The sequence below is a fragment of the Xylaria bambusicola genome (assembly GCF_022495145.1).
Source record: "Xylaria bambusicola strain CBS 139988 unplaced genomic scaffold F5B22scaffold_45, whole genome shotgun sequence".
Taxonomy (NCBI): domain Eukaryota; kingdom Fungi; phylum Ascomycota; class Sordariomycetes; order Xylariales; family Xylariaceae; genus Xylaria; species Xylaria bambusicola.
This window is the reverse complement of record NW_025953598.1, coordinates 106413-124969: the sequence shown is the minus strand read 5'-3', so window position 1 is coordinate 124969 and position 18557 is coordinate 106413. Positions and strand designations below refer to the sequence as shown.

At 36.0% G+C, this 18557-nt stretch overlaps 4 protein-coding genes across 4 annotated transcripts; 2 read left to right on the top strand and 2 right to left on the bottom strand.

Annotated features, from left to right (window-relative positions):
- The first annotated feature begins 107 nt into the window (after positions 1-107).
- F5B22DRAFT_619514 (uncharacterized protein) lies at positions 108-2133 on the top strand. Its single transcript, XM_047975783.1, has 4 exons — positions 108-564; positions 642-949; positions 1028-1547; positions 1609-2133. Exons 1-4 carry the CDS (start codon positions 391-393, stop codon positions 2050-2052), a joined length of 1446 nt encoding a protein of 481 aa, XP_047827733.1. The 5' UTR covers positions 108-390; the 3' UTR covers positions 2053-2133.
- Positions 1901-5345, bottom strand: F5B22DRAFT_383159 (uncharacterized protein). Its single transcript, XM_047971294.1, has 3 exons — positions 3901-5345; positions 2738-3848; positions 1901-2610 (listed from the first exon to the last, which is right to left on the bottom strand). The coding sequence occupies exons 1-3, from the start codon at positions 5223-5225 to the stop codon at positions 2212-2214; spliced, it is 2835 nt and encodes a 944-aa protein (XP_047827732.1). The 5' UTR covers positions 5226-5345; the 3' UTR covers positions 1901-2211.
- Positions 5346-5553: 208 nt separating this feature from the next.
- F5B22DRAFT_382878 (uncharacterized protein) lies at positions 5554-7950 on the top strand. Its single transcript, XM_047971293.1, has 3 exons — positions 5554-6294; positions 6341-6450; positions 6515-7950. Exons 1-3 carry the CDS (start codon positions 5751-5753, stop codon positions 7346-7348), a joined length of 1488 nt encoding a protein of 495 aa, XP_047827731.1. The 5' UTR covers positions 5554-5750; the 3' UTR covers positions 7349-7950.
- F5B22DRAFT_658898 (uncharacterized protein) lies at positions 7614-10653 on the bottom strand (the record flags this gene model as incomplete). The annotated part of the gene is made up of 8 exons (XM_047980155.1): positions 7614-7923; positions 7986-8090; positions 8244-8531; positions 8615-8628; positions 8719-9099; positions 9151-9730; positions 10224-10381; positions 10446-10653. 8 exons carry the CDS (start codon positions 10651-10653, stop codon positions 7879-7881), a joined length of 1779 nt encoding a protein of 592 aa, XP_047827730.1. The 3' UTR covers positions 7614-7878.
- Positions 10654-18557: the final 7904 nt, after the last annotated feature.

The window sequence follows — 18557 nt, the reverse complement described above, 5'->3', positions numbered from 1 at the left end:
GCCGTTGAATGAATGGAATACAGCACCGTTCCTGGTCTTACCACACGATCAAAGGTTGGGATCATAAGGGTGCCTAATCTCAGCTTGGCTGTGCAGCTCGGTATAGCATTTAGATAGGTTGCGCTGCCAAGCTGGCCAGAGTCAGCTAGCGCCCCATGAGCTGAGTCTGCCTTGCTGGCTGTTCCAGACTCCCTTACCGCGACACAAAACTGACGACAACATACCGGTATATTGTTCGTTGTTGCTTTCATATATTGTTATAGGTTCTCAATATGCTGTCAAGGAACATCATCCGCAAAGCGCGACCATCACCGATCTCTATCATCATTTTTGGCTTTTAGTTGCTGTTGAACGTACACCAGCCGAAGCAGCTGATACACGGGTACAGCAATGAGCCAGGGAACTCTTTCATTTGTGCTCCGTTTCATTTGTCATCTTCCTTTTGCCTATTTCGCCGTTAACAGCGTCATTCAATTCAATTTCGTGAAAGATCACAAGGGAATACTCTTAGCTCCTCCCTTAAGCACTAGAGTTCTGGTCGGAGAAACGTTTGCCGGACCAGTTGTACGTATTTCGAATATCCCAAACAGCTTGATCAAAGCGTAGCGTTCTGTTTGACTAACACTTGTCGTTATATGGAGGGTGTGATTGGCTTTGTTTGGAATTTCCTGTTGTGGATTCCTACAATATTCTTCGAAGATAGAGCACTTGCTCTCATTGGAGTAGTAGATGCTATCATCACAGGATTTGTCCTCATCCCTCTCGCTTTAGAAGCAACCTATATAAGCTTCACCCCTGCACAATGTGCACACCTCAGCCTGGACACCATTCCCAGTCCACACCTCATACTTTTTCAACGTATAGCCGACATTAAGGCTGGAGACGATACTACCGGCGAAGAGACTTGTCAGGGATACTATGCGAAGTGGTATGCTGGCCTCATAGTGGTGTAAGTTGTCCCAAATAGATACTTCGCGTGAAGTATCCGCGTGACCATCCTGGGCGCTGATCGAGTTATTATTCGTAGCATTCTATACGCAGTTTCAGCAACTGCTAACATTCTCATCGGATCACGGTCGCAACGGATGGGTGGTTCACCGCCTACCTACCCCAGAGACCGGCGGTTTGATAAATCCAATTGGCTTCTTTCAGCTGTTCCACCCATACGGCATATAACGCGGGAAAGTATTCAAAACAACGCCTTCTTCGCGAGTCGTTATATCCAACATTGGGTTTCCCACATAATCTTCGCAACAAAGCGCAGGCTTCCAGACTCTCACTCCCTCGTACCCCGGCTTGCACACCATTCAAGTGACCAGGAAAAGGGGCTACTCCTTTTACTATCTCATAACGTGGTAGAGAAAATTGTGCAACATCTACATTACGTGGATATTGTCAATCTCAGCTTGACATCGAAGAAAAACCATGAAGCGTTATTTCCACGGCGGAATTCGGATTTTGCCACAGAAAAGAAGCAGCTGAGATACTACAGTTGCTGGGGAATGGTGAAAGCTGATTGCTGGGCTTGCGGCATCCAACTCTGCAATGTAAGAAGTACACTAGCCACGAATGGTAGATCTAGGAGCTAACTTCGCGGTCACAAAATAGGGATGTAGCGGATCCAGGATGGCGCCGAGCTCGACTGTCTCGTTCCATATATCTTTTTGCGCCGCCACATGTTCGAGGTGTTACTATAAATCAATTTTAGATCCATTCTCGCATGGAGCACTGTTCGATACGAAGCTACCGTGTCAGTGTTATGATGGCCGAACCAAGGGCTTTGTTAATTCTTTTGGGGCTCTTCCCAATCATCCTCACGCCCGTCGACTCTGTAGAGATTGTTGCATCAAGAAACCCGATGATATTTTGGCTCTAAGAGAGAGGCGAGACCAAGTCATGTACTCAAAGCTGACACAGCAGCCATTGTCCTGTTTCAAATGCTGCAAATCCCTACCGCGAACCGGACCAAGGTGGTGGCTTTGCTTCGCATGTAAAAGGGAATGTAGAGGCGGTTGCCATCTAGGGTGGGCCGAGGACTTGGAGAAGATGTAGTCATTTAATAGGTAGACGAATATTTCCCGTAATGTCTTAAAGCTTTTACAACATAGTATCTATACTGCCTTGGGGACTTCTATTAAAGTCGAGCTGTTTGATATTATACATACCTATACACACTAAGGTAATCGGCAACCAAGACCGTTAGCTAACCATTTAGCCTCCGTCTCCCCCACAACCATCTCCTCCGCCATCACCTCCACCTCCGTCTCCTCCGTCATGGCCACTGGAGCAAGCCGGTCCTGCAGAACACTCAGCAGCACCACAGCCCGAAGCACAATTTATATCAGCGGGATCAACAGGCTCTGCGGCCAGTGGTGCCCCTGCGCTGAACCCCGAGTCTGTGATATTTGCATAAGAAGAGGGTGTCACTTCAATATGGGTAGCTTTGTAACGGTCAGCAAGAGTCTTGACGCCGTGATCATGGTATAAACGCGTCGCATATTCCACATCTGGAAGCTTCATTCTCCCGCCGCGAAGTAACTCATATTCCGTGACCTGATCCTCGAACCTCAGGTGCGCCCAAGATGCAGTGAAGTAATGGTGGCCCTCTCCCTAATTCATATACGCAAGGGTCAGTAATTACCGAAAAGAGTAGGAATCAAGTACATATTTTGGGAACTTGTAGAAGAAATGACGTTCCAAGCCTGCCCCGGGGGAAACATGTTCTCAGTAAACTAACCTGATCATAAGAGTGGCTGAATGGCTGTGCGCGATGGATACCACCCAACTTGAGCCTGTCTAGAGCTGGTTGGGGTTGCGTGTGTAACCAGGTGGTACTTTTCCGAAACGAAGCATTCTTGGCCATTTCAGTAGCCGCTATCGTAAGTTTCTCGAGTGCTGCAAGAACAAGCAGCCTGTTCTTCATCCAGCCCACATCGGATATGATTGCCGCTCGTTCTGGCTCATCCGATGGATAGTGGGAATGGTCTCTGGTTAAATGCAACGCTATGATCGACCATGAATCGAAAGGGAATGCCCATACGTGTTTCGCTAAGTTACAATCGCCACAGCTCACGGGATACCGACCGAACGCCTCTGTGCAATCCCAGGGGAAAAGATCCTGGTATCGGTACAAGTGCTTGCCAAAAGCGCCCCAGTCATACCAATACTCTTGTAGCGTATCTATGATGTCGGCATCGTCATGGCGTCCGTACCGGAACCGGAGGAGGTACTCTTCTGTTAGGCCTCGAGGAACATCGAGCTTAGTCTTGATCTTGGGTTTACTATATTCTGAAGGACGGCAGACAAAACTCATAAGGTATAACATGGATTTCGGTTGGTCATGGTTATGAGCGAAGAGAGGCCCAAAAGTCTCGAGGTCCATGACAGAATCGCAGAAATTCTGGCAGTTGTTGCTAGCTAGGTTCCATGTCAGCTTCGTTTGCGGATCCAGCAATCGCGAAGTTATGCTCTTTAAGTAGACAGACACTCTAGCCTTGATTAGGTCCTGCAAGTCTTCCATAATAGGTCCCATTAGATTCTCTGTCCGTGTTTGGCGGTCCTGGCGACTCAGCCCAGGGTCGTCGAAGCCAATGTTACTAGCGGATATGAGACTATCAATGATACGATTCTCGAGAATAACATCTTCCGGATCGAGACCAGTAAACGGAGATCCAATGACTTGCTTCAGGATAGCTTTGTATCGCTTTGGGCGTCCAGAAGGTCGTTGTTGCCACCACAGTTGTCGAATATTACCTTCATTCAAAGCTAGGCTTCTGGCTGTCTCACTACATTGTCGCGAATGAAATACAGGACTCTCTCGCAAAGTGATTAGAGCACCACCCTGTGTACTGTTTTCGCTCAATTAGTCGTGTTCAGGATCTAGTGTATGAGTAAACTCACTGAGCGACGCCGTTTTCGAAGATCAAAGGCCCTACTCGGAGCGCCATACGGACATTTCCGAACGGGTGATTTTCAATGTGGCGTTTCAAGAAGAATGGAATATCTTCGTCAGCTTCTGCTTCTGTTGCTGCCACAGCTGCCCCTGTTTCTGTAGTCCTCTCCACGATATTGTTATGGCTTTCATGCGTCACTTTCTTTGCCAGATGCCGCTTCTGCCGTTTTTTTGCCTTCGAAGCCTCACGCTCTTCATACTCCTTCTCTTCCTCCGTCAGAAGTTTACTCTTCGTTTTCTTCCTAAACACAAGGCTCTGCATACCATCGTACTTCGCCTCGGCCTCAATTGCCGGTAGCCTGAGTAGGCCGCATTCGACTGAACCTGGCTGTTGAGCTTTGAGATGCAGTGCCTCCTTGTCGACTGGGAACAAGTTCAAAGATTTGCCAGAGACATCGTAATGTGGCACTTGGTCGCATAAGCATATTTGTCGACTGATTTGCGGATTGATTGCTTCACGTAATATGCTATGTTTATACATCTTCGTAAATCCTGTGATCCCGACGAACCTTTCTCGATAACAGTTCTCGCATACAACTTCAACTTCCGCTTCCCCGTGATTCTTTTCTTCACCAAAGACAGTTCGGCGATGCATACTACCTCGAATCACGTTGGAACAAGATGAACACCGCATGGGCGAGAATATAGGCACGCCACTTTTGTTGATAGTGTCTAGTTTGAGTTGTGGAGTTGTAGGTCTCTTGCAGGATGAGAGATCGTCCAATGGAGGCGTATGCTCAACTAGCTTCTCGATATCCAAGACGGCAACTGCTTGTAGAAGTAGTCTAGTACGACGCCGGAGACTGCCATCGCTGGGACGGTTCCCTACGGCTTGCCGAAGCTCGGTCTTGACTTGGGTGCTCCTCTGGTCTGTTGCCATACCTTGTGCACAACGCTGGAGCCCTTCAATGTAGCCGTCTATTGCAACTTCACCATCCTGACTCTTCCATTTTGCCGCTTCATCAGCGAAGGTACGACTTGCCTCACTGACTTGGTCAATAAAGGTGTCAAAGCCGTGGATAAAGTTGTCAGACTCGTCTTCGAGGCTGACCTTTTGATATTGTGATGCTTGCCAAGCCCTCAATGTGCACAGAACCAATTCAATGTCTTGTCTGATCCCAATCCAATAGAGCTTCTCAAGCTCGTTGAATAGATTGTCGTTTGCTTCGCCGACCAAATTCCAAGGCGAGTTTTCTGCTTCATTAATGTCACTGGAGCTGGAATGTTTGCTGCTGGAGAGTCGGCCAATGAATGGGAGGCGAAGATTCCGCATCTTTTAGGGTTTCGGACTGAATTGAATTTCTAGCATGCTCGAAGCTTAGAATAAGAAAGGTATTATTTCACATTCAATCAAAGGTCACGATGCAGTATCGCGAGCGACTAGTAAATATCCTTTGTTTAAGCGATATTCAATGACAAGCCTCTACCACAAGGTCTGCGTCTCATGGAGGCACACAGTGCCAAGAGTGGCTATGTCAGACATTGTCTGCCTTACAACAACAGCTGAACTGAGGCTGAACTGAACTAGCCTTAGTCTGGTGTTCAGCTTCGGTATAATAATTTGTCCACGCATCTAATTGCCTAAAGCATCACCGAGTTGTCTCAGACTTTCTTTCCGATACTCCAATGCCAGCAACAGCCACCACACCTTGAGCCCTCAATGACTCACTTCTAGCATACGATCAAAATGTGTCCAAAGTAATCGCTTTGAGGAAATCGAAGACTAGTACTTTCTACTGGGCTCGTAAAAGTGCTAAACTCCTTGAATCTCATCGTGTTCCGGAATCTCAGTGCGGTGATGTCGCTGTCTGATTATAGTCAAAACTTCCTGCATCAATGCAGCAAGAACGCGTTTGCTCTTCAGTTATCTAACGGCAATTTGCAAACGCCTACATTCGTAAATGCCACCTCACTGTCACTTAACCCCAGAATTCCTGACCCCAGCCTTTTCGAATTTGGGATCGACAACGTAGATGTGCAAGGAGTTTCAGCAAGGCTCCCAAACAAAGCGGAATGCGCCGCACATCTAGAGCTATTGCAAGTGTTTCGGCACGTTCGAAAAGAAGTTGAATCATCCAGGAAGTTGGATGAGGTCTTTGGGATCGCACCCGAGAACCGCGTAGTGTTCCGCAAGCGCTTGGCACATATTAATGGTCTCACCAAAGATTGGGTGAGAGAAGAATTGAAACTTCGAGACGAGACCTTTGACAAGCGAAGAGAAGCGAAATGGTCCCTTTTCCTCAGGCTTGCCACCGCTCGGTTCTTGTCCTGGGTTGATGCTGTTGAACAGGACGCGAACCAGCCAGACGCATGCTCTCACTTGCTACATATTCCGCCAATAGGTACCGTCTAGTATTCTACTTAAATTGCCTTTACTAACAGTGACAGATGTGTTAATGGTTTGGCATGCCTTACTTCTGAATCCAAAGTGGTTTCAAACTTTCCAACAGGGAAGATTGGTTCACTTATCTAAAGTATCCCTTCCGTGGAGGCAGATTGTACGTTATTCTACTTTCTGACCATAATCTCGTCAATCTGCGGAACAAGAACTCATGTTAGCAGCATTCAGCGATCGACTCGGCCAGACCCAATTGGCCATTCGAGATGTCCACGAACGATCAAACTTGGTTCCAGGATAAAGTAGGCCTGCACTCAGACTTACTTGTTTTCCTTGAGGATGAGTCCAAGCCAGCGACCATCAGCAAGTGTTTAAGCAACCACGGCATTAGGCGCTCCGAAGGGCAAGACCGTGGGCTAACCCTAGCAGATGTACCAAAAGTATCCAATGAACAGAATATCCTTGGCCGTCTTGAATACGGATTCCTTGATGTATGCCGACAAGCTGTAAGCAAGGACGATACAGCTGAGAAACTCGTCGACGCGGTCAAGAGGCAGTCTGCTTTCGTTGATAAAATGGACAGGCAGCTATGGATTCGCAGCCCCGCTGTAAGTGAAACGATAGATCGGGCAATAAATCGTTACGAAAGATTCCTCACACTGTTGAAACTATATCCGGGCACGATGTTGGTACCGACTCTTGATATCGATCTTGTTTGGCATACGCATCAGTGCTCACCTACGCAGTATAATTTAGCAACGGTGAAAATGGCAGGCCGATTTATCGATCATAACGACAAGCTTGGAACGGCGACTCTCGACCCAGCGTTTGACAAGACTAAAGCTCTTTATCGTATCCACTTCGCTACCGAGTACAACATTTGTGTTTGCTGGGATTGTGAGGCCTTGCGGTCCTCCATCATAAGTGAAAGCGATAAGACTTACATCAACAACAGATTGATAGCTCGCGATACCCATTTGAGAGTTTCCTATTACCGAGCTGTTGAGATGGCGCGCCGAAAGGGAGAAACACTTCTACCAACTTTTGAGGATGATTAGGATTTACATGATGGGCGTATTGCAAAAATGAGTCGCCTTGCAGGGATCATAAAGCTCTTCAATACAAAATTCATTTACCAGGATACAGCTGATATCTTTTGCAACAAGATTATATAATTATTCTAATTTAAAGAATCACCGTGTCTATTTCTCGTATCCGTGCCAGCCTGCGTACACAGTTCAACACAAAGGCGTATGAGAGTCTTTACAAATACGGCAAGGAGTCATGTGCCTAGAATAAGCAACAGGCTATACTGCTACTGAGAGACTTAAATATGAAAACAGGTTGGGAGGTGAGGTTGTATCAACGTGCAAAACTGAACACTCGGTGGGAATGCTATACGAACGCGGAAGTCTCTCCACGCGCGCTTCCCCTCGGTTACTTATCAAACCAATGTTCTAGAACTGTGTTTCATGAATGAAATTATTTGCGAAATATGTTGGACATTGATAGACAAGCCTGATTGACGTTTTCAGCTGCTCAGCTATACTTACACGGAAGCGAGATAGCTGGACTCTCTACCTCTGTCTCATAATGACGTGAGATTATAGTCTCTCTTGATGACATCTGCAAGCTGCATGGGATGTTTAGCTCTTGTGAATACGGCACTTAGAACGACTCGTAAGATTGTCTCACCTTCTCGCCACTGGCATACATTGTTGCGCTCGGCGTTCCGGAAGTTTGGAAGGGCCAGTAGCTGATATCTGCAACCCTCAGCCCTTGAACCCCATGCACATTCCACTATAGTTCGCATGAGTCAGTATTTACTCTTCTAGGTAGAAATGGAGCAAGTTTCGGGATTTATGTATACTCTTGAAGTGCTTGCGGTTCTAACAGGCAATTATAATCTTCACTGACGCTAAGAATAAGAAAAGCAGTTCCAGGGTAGCATACTTCACTATCGACTACACCGCCCAATTCCCGCGGTAGCATTGCAGCGGTGCAGCACTGGTGAGCGTTGGAAGGGTTGATTTGCTCTCGCATTACGGCGATTATATCCTCATCTGTCTGTACCTGCGCGCCGAATGGACTTGTCTCAATAGGGCCGAGTGTCGCCATATCCGGAGCAGCAAAGAGTCTGCGGTTCTTTCGGAACAAGGCAACGTATATGGCAATATCAATGGGGTCCGTGGCGGTACGATAATCTAGGACCGGTGCTGCTAGTGGGTTGGTACTGTTGATCTGCCATATCGAAATGTATTAGTACAGTTTCTGGTTACATACGTTCTGAAATGATACAGATGATGATTTTCACATTTCTGGACCAGAGGCTCACATACTATAGTAATAGTTAGTTAGTTCTGAAAGCCAAAATATATTTGCACCATGCCCAGGTCTCAGACCCGGCACAGTAGATTTCGACACGTACCAGTTACCGCCCCTCGACTGAGGGGTTTGAGATGATACATGATGCTTGATGATGAAGTACCCCAGTGGAGTGTGCCAACTGCTGCATCTTGTCCTTCAAATTGTCTTATCAACAACTCACGTTGCTTCTTGTAACCTTTAAGTACGGTTGGATCTACCTCGCTTGGAAGAGATGCGGCAGGGTCTTGGGACCGAGCTTCTGCAGCGATTGAGGAGTAATTTTTAGTAATGAGCTGTAAAGAAAGTTGAGCAATGTTGGTGCTGAGTGAGCGAACTATCGTGTACGCTCCACTCCGATTGTTATCATAGAGCGCTCTCTGCTCTGCGTTGTATGTGGCATTGGTATCTAGGCTTCCCGAATTAGGAGTAATGTTGGAGGTGACTATCAGATATTAGATAAGAGCCGTACAGAAGTTCGGAAAAATAAACGTACAATTCCATTCAACGGTAAGCGTCGATTGATCCTGCAGGTTCTGACCAACTCCAGGAAGGTCCTGAATGACAGGAATGCCAAACTTATTGAGTAGCGCTTGAGGTCCGATGCCAGAGAGCTGCAGAACTTGAGGGGTGTGAACACCTCCAGCTGCAAGAATCACTTCTTTCGAAGCATACACTTTATTACCTCTACCACCGGCAGATGGGATGTACTCGACACCTACGGCTCGAGTCTGGCTGAAAAGGACCTTCGATATTGTAGTACTAGCAAGTATATGATAGTTGGACCGCGAAACTCGTACGTTTTCGTAGTGGTTGATACGCGCATCGCTCCGTGTCATAGTAGTTGCATCCAAGACACTGGGTACCCAGAAGATACCGAGATTGTTGCCTGCTTCCGGATCCTTCACGACAGGCAGGCCGATTGACTTAGCTGCATTCCACCAATTGGAACTGCCTGGGTAGAAGTAATTGGGATAAGAGTATTGCACGGGTCCGGATGTCCCACGGACCGAATCATCCCATGAGATATTTGCTTGAGCTGCAAAAGCGCTGTCTGGTTTAGTGAAGTTTTCCCCCTATATGAAATGTTAGCATCATCTCTAAATATACCCTTTGATATATAGAACTTGCCTTCAAGAAATAAGGGAACATTGAGTCCCAGCTCCAACCAGAATTACCAAGCTTACCCCAATCATCATAGTCTGCCTTGTCTCCTCTGCGCGTTGATATCGAGTTAGCTCTATTCATAACTTCAGAGATAAATCTTCTAGACAGAAATCAGACGAGGTAACCCATATACCTTAGATACACTACAGTTGGCTGGGAGTCAGTGAATGCTCTTTCAGGTAAAACGGGAATATGGTTAGACTTCTGGAGTTATGTATACTACAGACATTCATAACCTCTACGGGCACCTAGAATAGGAAGAGCTTGACTCCAAGGGGTAGCATACCCATCGCGTTTACCACACTTTGAAGAAAATAGATTAGTTGGAACTGACAGACACTCATACGCTAATGCCACCAGCTAGTATGTGTCAGGTACTTGGACATACCTTCCGCCACCTACAACCTTTGCGCAAATCGACTCCACTGATCTATTGTTCAGAGCCTCTTGTGGCACTGATTCAAGGCCATTGAAATACTGAAAAGGGGGGTAGGCACCAGGAATGAGGACATTGTCCTCCCCATCGTCGAACGGCCCCGCCTCAACAACAAGTACGCTGACTGTGTAAAACCTGTTAATCACGCTTCATGGATAGACCGAAATAAGAAAGATAGTTGAGATTACCGCTAGGATCCTCCGTCAAGCGATCCGCCACAGTCAACCCAGCAATCCCCCCACCTGCTACAATGAAGTCATAGGTTTTGTTCTCGGCCTCCTGCCTCGAGACGACAGAGGCATGTAGGGGAATGTAGGCTGATGAAGCCGCCTCGGTAACAAATAACAGAGAAGCAAAAGCATGGAGCCGGTGCGGGCGATTGTGTAAGTACAACATTGTACGCTTCTCCCAGCTTATGAGCCGTATATTGAGACTATTAAGGCAAGATATCAAAGTAAAATGTTTCACTGGACTACTCAAGGCGCGCCTAGTCATGTATGAAGGGTCGCCCACTCATGACTGATAATTTTGGTTGGAATGATCCGAGAAATGCGATCACGAGTCCTTTCTTGGTATGCAAGCAGACATAACGATAAGGCATGGCACATAACAGGCCAGAATAAGCAAATCTCCTACCTTGCGACTCGAGTAATGAACAGCTACGAAACTCGTAGTTTCAGACCAAATTTACTGGAATTGGTGAGAGATCATACTTTGTGACCGAAAAAGGAGTTATAGCCGGATTTGCTACCAAGTATTTTGAACTCCTTGACTACGAGTTCTTGCGCATCGAATAGAGAAATCACTGTCCGGTTCACACATTAGGTCACTTGATGGCGAACTAAATGAGGAGAATGGATCTCAGTACCACGTGGCTAGCACCGATATGGCAATCCTTCCGTTGGTAGTAAATTACCCCATGTAACATAATGGCTATAACACACTGAGATACTAAGGAGGAACGGTTTCATGGTCATATGCAACTTCGCCTTCAACAAAAAATGCTACGTGAATTGATACATGATACTTGGCCTCCGGTGATTTATCTCAGCGGTGCGGATATCCAAGCACTTTTCCTCCCTCCGCCGGCTGACACCTTTCCTATGTAGTTCAACCTAGCTTCGCACCCCCAATTATTTAATCCCAGGCTTATCTAGGCACTTCAGAGTACATAAGAGCAGGGTTTAAGCTACAGGATCTTGGTGGGCACAGTTGCCCACCAACTGGAGACTAAGGCGTGCACACTGGGTACATAACTACACTAGACCATTGCCCAACGTACATGCTGTGGATGAGAATACCGGAGCAGTTGATTCAATAGGGTTCAACAACGCAATCCCTGTTAAATCCGACGTCTCTTTGTGTGACATATTGTCTGATAAAGAATCTAGTCATGACGAGATGGCGGTTTACCAGCCGAATTCTGCCATCTTTGGGACCTCATAGATGCCCATGGCAAAATATGTGGACATCGTCATCTTCTCATCTTGTACGAAAGACACGTAGTACATATGACATAAAATATCTACAACCCAATTGTACTATACAGACTGATTTGATTTTTTTATGGAAATTTAGGACTATCTTACTAAATCTAGGTACTTACCTATCTTTCAACTCCCTGAGATAAATATAGTAGCTAGCAGCTGTATTCGTGTTCATCCAAGACCGAAACTTTGCACATACAGAGGAAGTGTGACAAGGGCTCTTATAAAGGGCTTGGAACTTAGTCATATTCATTAATAATCTACTAGGGGTCTTTAGGGCCTTAATCTCTTTCTCTCTCTTTCCTATCCTAAAGTAGGAGATTCCTTAGCTATTTATACTCATTTAGGCCTTATACAATCTTATAACTCCCTTTTATTTATTAGGCATTTATGCTTTAATTATTAGTCTTTTTATAGCTAATAGATTATCCTTATTTAATTGCTTATAGCTTTACTTTTCTTTAGGGGTAATATCGATTATTTTTGGTTTTAAAGTTTTAGCTGTATAATACTATCTTTTTCCTTTTTAATGCTTAACTTTAAGTATAATTCGACTTTTTAAGTGGATTGCGAATCTGGGGTCGTAGTAGTTTAAAGGTTTGCTGGTTTACTTAAGTTCTGTTAATGGAACTATTTAATAAAAGCCTTTATACCAACACCGTTTATATATTTATATAGCTTCTAAGTCCAATGCCTTTTAATTAGCCAACCTTTCTATTTAATTAAGTACTTTACATTCCTTTAAATTTTTAAGGAATTTTTAATTTCTTTTATTTAATAGTTTTTAAACTTTATCGGAAGCGCTTCCTATAGGACCTAATCAAAGTTAAATAATGCTTAATTATTAATGTGGTAGGGTTTAATAAGCGAAATGTAAAATAAATTATAAATTTTCTATCCTTTAAATAATATAAATTTAATAACGGTAGGGGAAATTACCTTATAGATTTTAAAGGAATTAAATATCTTTTTATTTAGCTTTTTAATAAGTTTTTTTATTTTAATGTTTTTTATATTTAGCATTATTAATTAGTTTTTAATATATTAAAGTAGAGCTTTTTATTTTTTATCTATTTATTCCTTTATATATTATTAAGCCTTTTTTAATTATTTCTTAACTTCTTTATATACCTATATTATTTAATAGGTATATAGTTTATTAAATAGGTTATAGGGTTATACTATTAAAAGGTTATATATAGTTAAATAATAATTATAGTTTATATAAAAGGGAAATATATATATTAAAGTTAATATAGTATTATTATATATAAATTTAATAATTAATAAAAGGTCTTCCTAATTAAATATTTTATAATTAATAAATATTTATAAATAGATTTTAAGGATTTAATTAAATTATTTTATTTATTTATTAATTTAAGGATAAAAGGCTATACTTATATAGGGTTTAATATTAATAAGCTTTAAAAAGTCTTTTTATAAATAATTTATAAACTTAAAGTTTTTATTAAAAATTATATTAAGGGGTATATTATATAATTTTTAATAATATTTAATAAAGATTTTAATAAAATTTTTAGTTTTTTTTTCCTTAACTTTTAGGGATATAAAGTATTTTATTTTTATAAAGGAATTTATTATTATTTAAATAAAGTTATAACTATTAAATAAAAGTAAATTAATAATAAAGTCTATTATAATTAATTATTATAAAATATAATATAACTTTATAAATTAAAATAATTTATAGGGAATATATTATAAGGCCTTATTTTATTAATAAGTATAATAGCTTTATATAAAGTTCCTTATAATTATTTTAATATTAAACTATTAAAAGTTTTTTATAATAAGCTTTAACATTTTATTTATTTTTATATACCTAACTATTTATATATTATACTTTATTTTTATTACTTTTTATTATATAGCTATAAATACTTATAAGTATTCCTTTTTATATAATAGGTTATTTATAAGTTTTATATCTTTAAAAAGCTTATCCTTTTATAAATAATACTTTAGGTTATCCTTTATTACTTTTTTAATAAACTTAATAAATTTTAATAGCTATTTAAATATAAAAAAGCTATAAAATTATTTAAAAGTTAATAATATAAACGTTATTAAATTAAACATTAATCTTTTAAAATATAAAAATGTTTATCCTATAAAACTAATTTAACCGGTTAATCTTTACTCCCTCCTTTTTTAAGGTAATATTAAACTAATCTTAATATAATATTAGCCTTTTTGTTTAATTTACTAGGTTAATAATTTATTATAAACCAATATATTAATAATTATTATATTTAATAAGCTTATTATTTATTTAAAACTTTAACTATTATAAAATATAATAGGTTTTAATAGTTAAAGTAGATTTTAATTTAATATTAAATACCTTTTAAATATTAATACTATTGGTTAAATCCGTTTATTATTATAAATAGCTTTTTATTATATATTTTATAGTTTATTTTTATTAATATTAACTTTTAGGAATAAAAGGTAATGGGGTAAAGTTTACTATTATTATCCTTTTATAATAGTATAACTTTAAAGGTAAAATTAAAGGTATTAATTTTAACGTAAATTACTTTAAAAGGGTTAAAATAAATAAATATAAAAGTTATAATAAAATAGTACTTAAGTTTAAAAAAGGCTTTATTTATAACTTTTATCCACTTTTATTATTATTAATCTATTTTATTTATATTTATTAATAGTTTTATAATTAATAAAAACTTTTTAATAAATCTTTAATAAAAGTTTATAAATTTAATAAATTATTATAATTTATATAAGGTAATTAGTACTTTTTATTTAATAATATAGTTAATTTTATTTTAAACTATTAAAATGTTATTAATATTAATAATATATTTAAGGAATTTAACTTTATATATATGCTATTTATATTTCTAGGGTACTATTGCTAAATTATACTTATTAAAGCATTATAACATTTCTTTAACTATTTTATTATATTCCTCCTTTATTTCCATATAAATTAAAAGGTTATTAAGGTATATAAATAGCTTTACATTAATAAAGTTTTAAAAAATATAGTTTATTATAAATTAAAACGTTGTAAAAGCATTAATAAATCCTATAAGTATAATTATATATTTAAAAAGTTTATATTTATAACGGAATGTTATTTTCTATTTATAACCCTCTTTAATTTTAATTAAGTAAAATCCGGATTTTAAGTTAATTTTAATAAACTATTTAACCTTTTAAAATTTAACCTAGAGTTTTATAATAAGGGGAATAGAATACCTTATTAATATTATAATAATATTAAAGCTTTAATAATTTATAATAGGGTATAATAAATTATTTAAGTTTTTTTTTTTTATAAATATAAGGGGTGCCCTATATAATGTAATAAATTTATAAATATAATTAATTTTAAATATTTTATCCAATTATAGTTTAAATATATTTAGTTTATAATTACTTATAATATAAAGGGGTTTTTAAAGGAAAGTTTTCCTATTTATAAGATTAATTATATAATCTTAAGGTTAGTAATTAAATAACCATTATATTATTATTTTAATTATAATTAGGAGGAATTCCTTAAATTCTTTAAGGATTTATTTTATTGCTACCTTAATAGCTATTTAAAATATGGTTATTATAACTTTAATAGTTTTTAGGTTAAGGATAGTTTAGTTAATATAATTTTTATAGCAATATTTAAATATAAATACAATTTTTTCTATATTTTTAAAAAAATAAGTAAGTTAATATTTCTTTATTTATTATTAAAGTAGGATAATATTATAATCCTTATTAAGGTTGCTTAATTTAAAGCTAAGCTTTATAAAATAGTCTTTTTAATATTAAAAAATAATTTATTTTATATAATACTGTCCTACTTTTTATATATATATTATATTAAAGGCTAATATAGGTTTAAGGTATACTTTTTTAATAAGGGGCAGCTTTTATTATTTAACCTTTAAAAAGGATATTATAAAAATAATACTACTTATATTTAAAAGTATTTTAATTAAGTATTTCCAGTTATTATATAGTAGGGTTATAGGAATAATAAGCTTATAACCTGTTTTAAGTTTTAAATTAGCCTTTTTTTAAGCTAATTTAAAAAGCTTATCTTTTACTTATTTAATTATATTAATATAGGAAAAGTTACCTTTTTAAAGGCTTAAATTCCTATATAGTATTTTATAGGGCTTAATTAAAAATCTAAGTTTAATTTTTTTATTTTTATATATTATATAAGATTAATTACCTTTATAATAATAATATTAATTTTAATTCGTTTAATTATAAATAGTAGTTTTATATTATTATTAAGCCTTCTTTTAATAAAAGAGGTTTTTTTAAGGGTTAAAGGAAGCTTCTTTTTATTAATATCCTTTTTAGCATAGTAGGTAAAGGTATAGTAATTGCTTTTATTATACCATTAATAGTTAATTTTATTTTACTTTTATTTATTAATAGTAATTTAATTAATCCCTTTTAATATAGCTATAATATTAAGCTAGTAATTATTTTTAAAATTAACTTTAAGCTTATTTAACTTTTTATTAATAGGTTTTCTTTCTTTATCCTTTTTTAAGGATTAATTTAAGCTTAAGTTGGAGTAATTCTTTTTGCTTTAATTTTAATAGCTTAATTTTAATTGCTCCTTTATTAAATCGGGCGTACCTTTTAAAGATAGTTTAAGGTACGCTAATATATTTTTATAAATAATATTAACTTTTTAAATTATATTAAAAAATTTATTATTATTTTTAAGGATATAGCTTTAATTATAATAAATTATTTTTATAAGTTTAAATGGTAAATGTTTAATAATAAAGGTTTAAAATATTAAACTAGATTACTTTATTAAATTATTTTAATTAAGGATTTTAATAAAGAATTGGGCAATATTATTAAAATACTTTACTTTTATAAAGGTATTAACGTTTTAATATATTATTAAAGGATCTTTAAACCGGGCTTTTAAAACTATTTAATAAACTGCTTAAATATTAATAATATTAATATAACGGATTTACTTTTAATAAGATTAATATTATTATAAAGCTTTATTTATTATAAGGAAGTTAATTTAATTAATATAATATTTATTAAAGGGAAAACTTTTTATATATATAAATATATAATCCTTAACTTTAGTTTATTATAAAAAGAATTTAAAGGTATCCTTTTTATTATAAGTATAAGGCTTATTAAATTAAATAGGATTAAATATTATAATTATAAGATTAATATTTTTAAGTATAGTTAAAAAGGTATATATTAATTTATTAATAAAAGGGTTAAAGGGATTATTATTATTTAAATCTTTTTTAGGTTCTTTATTAAGATTTTAAAGTAGCCTTTGAAGTGGTCCTTTAGGCGGATTATAGGGGGGTTGTCCCTTAAAAGGGTTATTATTATTATTAAAGCTATTAAGGTTTCCTTTTGGATTACTTTTGGGCAATAGGGCAACTCCAGCGAAGATTCCCGGAAAGATTTTTATTACTATATATTAAGCTTAAAAGGCCCGGATAATTAATTAGGCTTTTATTACCTATAATATTTTATTATTAATTTATTATTATAAAATAGCTTTTAATAATAAGTATTTTATAGCGGAATAGCTAGTAAAATTAGTTATAATATTATGCTTTTTTAATTTATCGATAATTTAATTTATATTAGGTATAATTTATTTATTTAATTATTTTTAAATCTTTTAAATTGTTATTTAAATATAGATTTATAGTTTATTAATTTAATTAGGGTTTATAATAGGGCGGTTTATAAACTAATTGATTTATTTTTTAATTATAATAGTTTAATTATTTATAATTCCTTTAGTTTTTTAATAGCTAGCTTTTTATTTAATAAATTTACTTTAGAAAGTCCGGAAGGCTTAATAATAATAATCTATTACCTTTTTAAACTAATTAATAATATTAGCTTAAGATTAAGCATTTTATATAATATATATAATAGTTCCTTATATATTTTAAAAGAAGGTAATATTTTTTTATATAATTTTTTATTAAAAACGTTTTATTTACTTTTAGATTATTTATATATTTATTTTATATAAGTTAATTAAGGTATTATATATATTATAAATAATAATATATACGTTTTAAAATACTTCCCTTTATTTAAAAGGCATTCCTTACTTATATTTTTATAAGGATTAAACTATTTAAAAAGTTTTACCTATATAGTTATAGATATTTATAACCTATTATAAGGAGTTTTAAATTATTATATTTATATATTTTATATTTATATCTTTAATATTTTTATAAATAGTTAAGTTATAAAGGGTAAGTTTTATAGCTTTAAATATTATTTTAAGGGTTATAATAGAAGGATTTTATTATAAAGCTAATTGATTAATAGATTTAAGTAGGTTTTTTAAAGAAGGTAGTTCTTTAAAAAAAGGGGATATAGTTTAATTAAAATAGGTAAGTTTAAGTATAATAAGTAATAATGGAAAGGATATAGTTTATTTAAGGGTAAAGGTTAAACTTTAATTAAGGCTAGCGAAATATTTATTTAATACTTTTATATATTTTAATTTAGCCTATAAGTTATTAAGGGGCAAAATATCCTTAATTTTAAGCTTTTAAGTTTAATAAAATAGTAGAAGTAGATAGTTTAACTATTATTTATTTTTAAAACAATTTTTATATAATAAAGGAAATTTTAAGGAGTTAAAGTTTAAGCTATTTTTATTAAAATAATAGGAATTAAAGTTAAAGTTTTATAGTTAGGGTATATTTACGATTTTAAAAAAGTTTAAGGCTTTAAGTTAATAAGGTTATTAGTTACTTTTTATTCTTTAAATAGGAA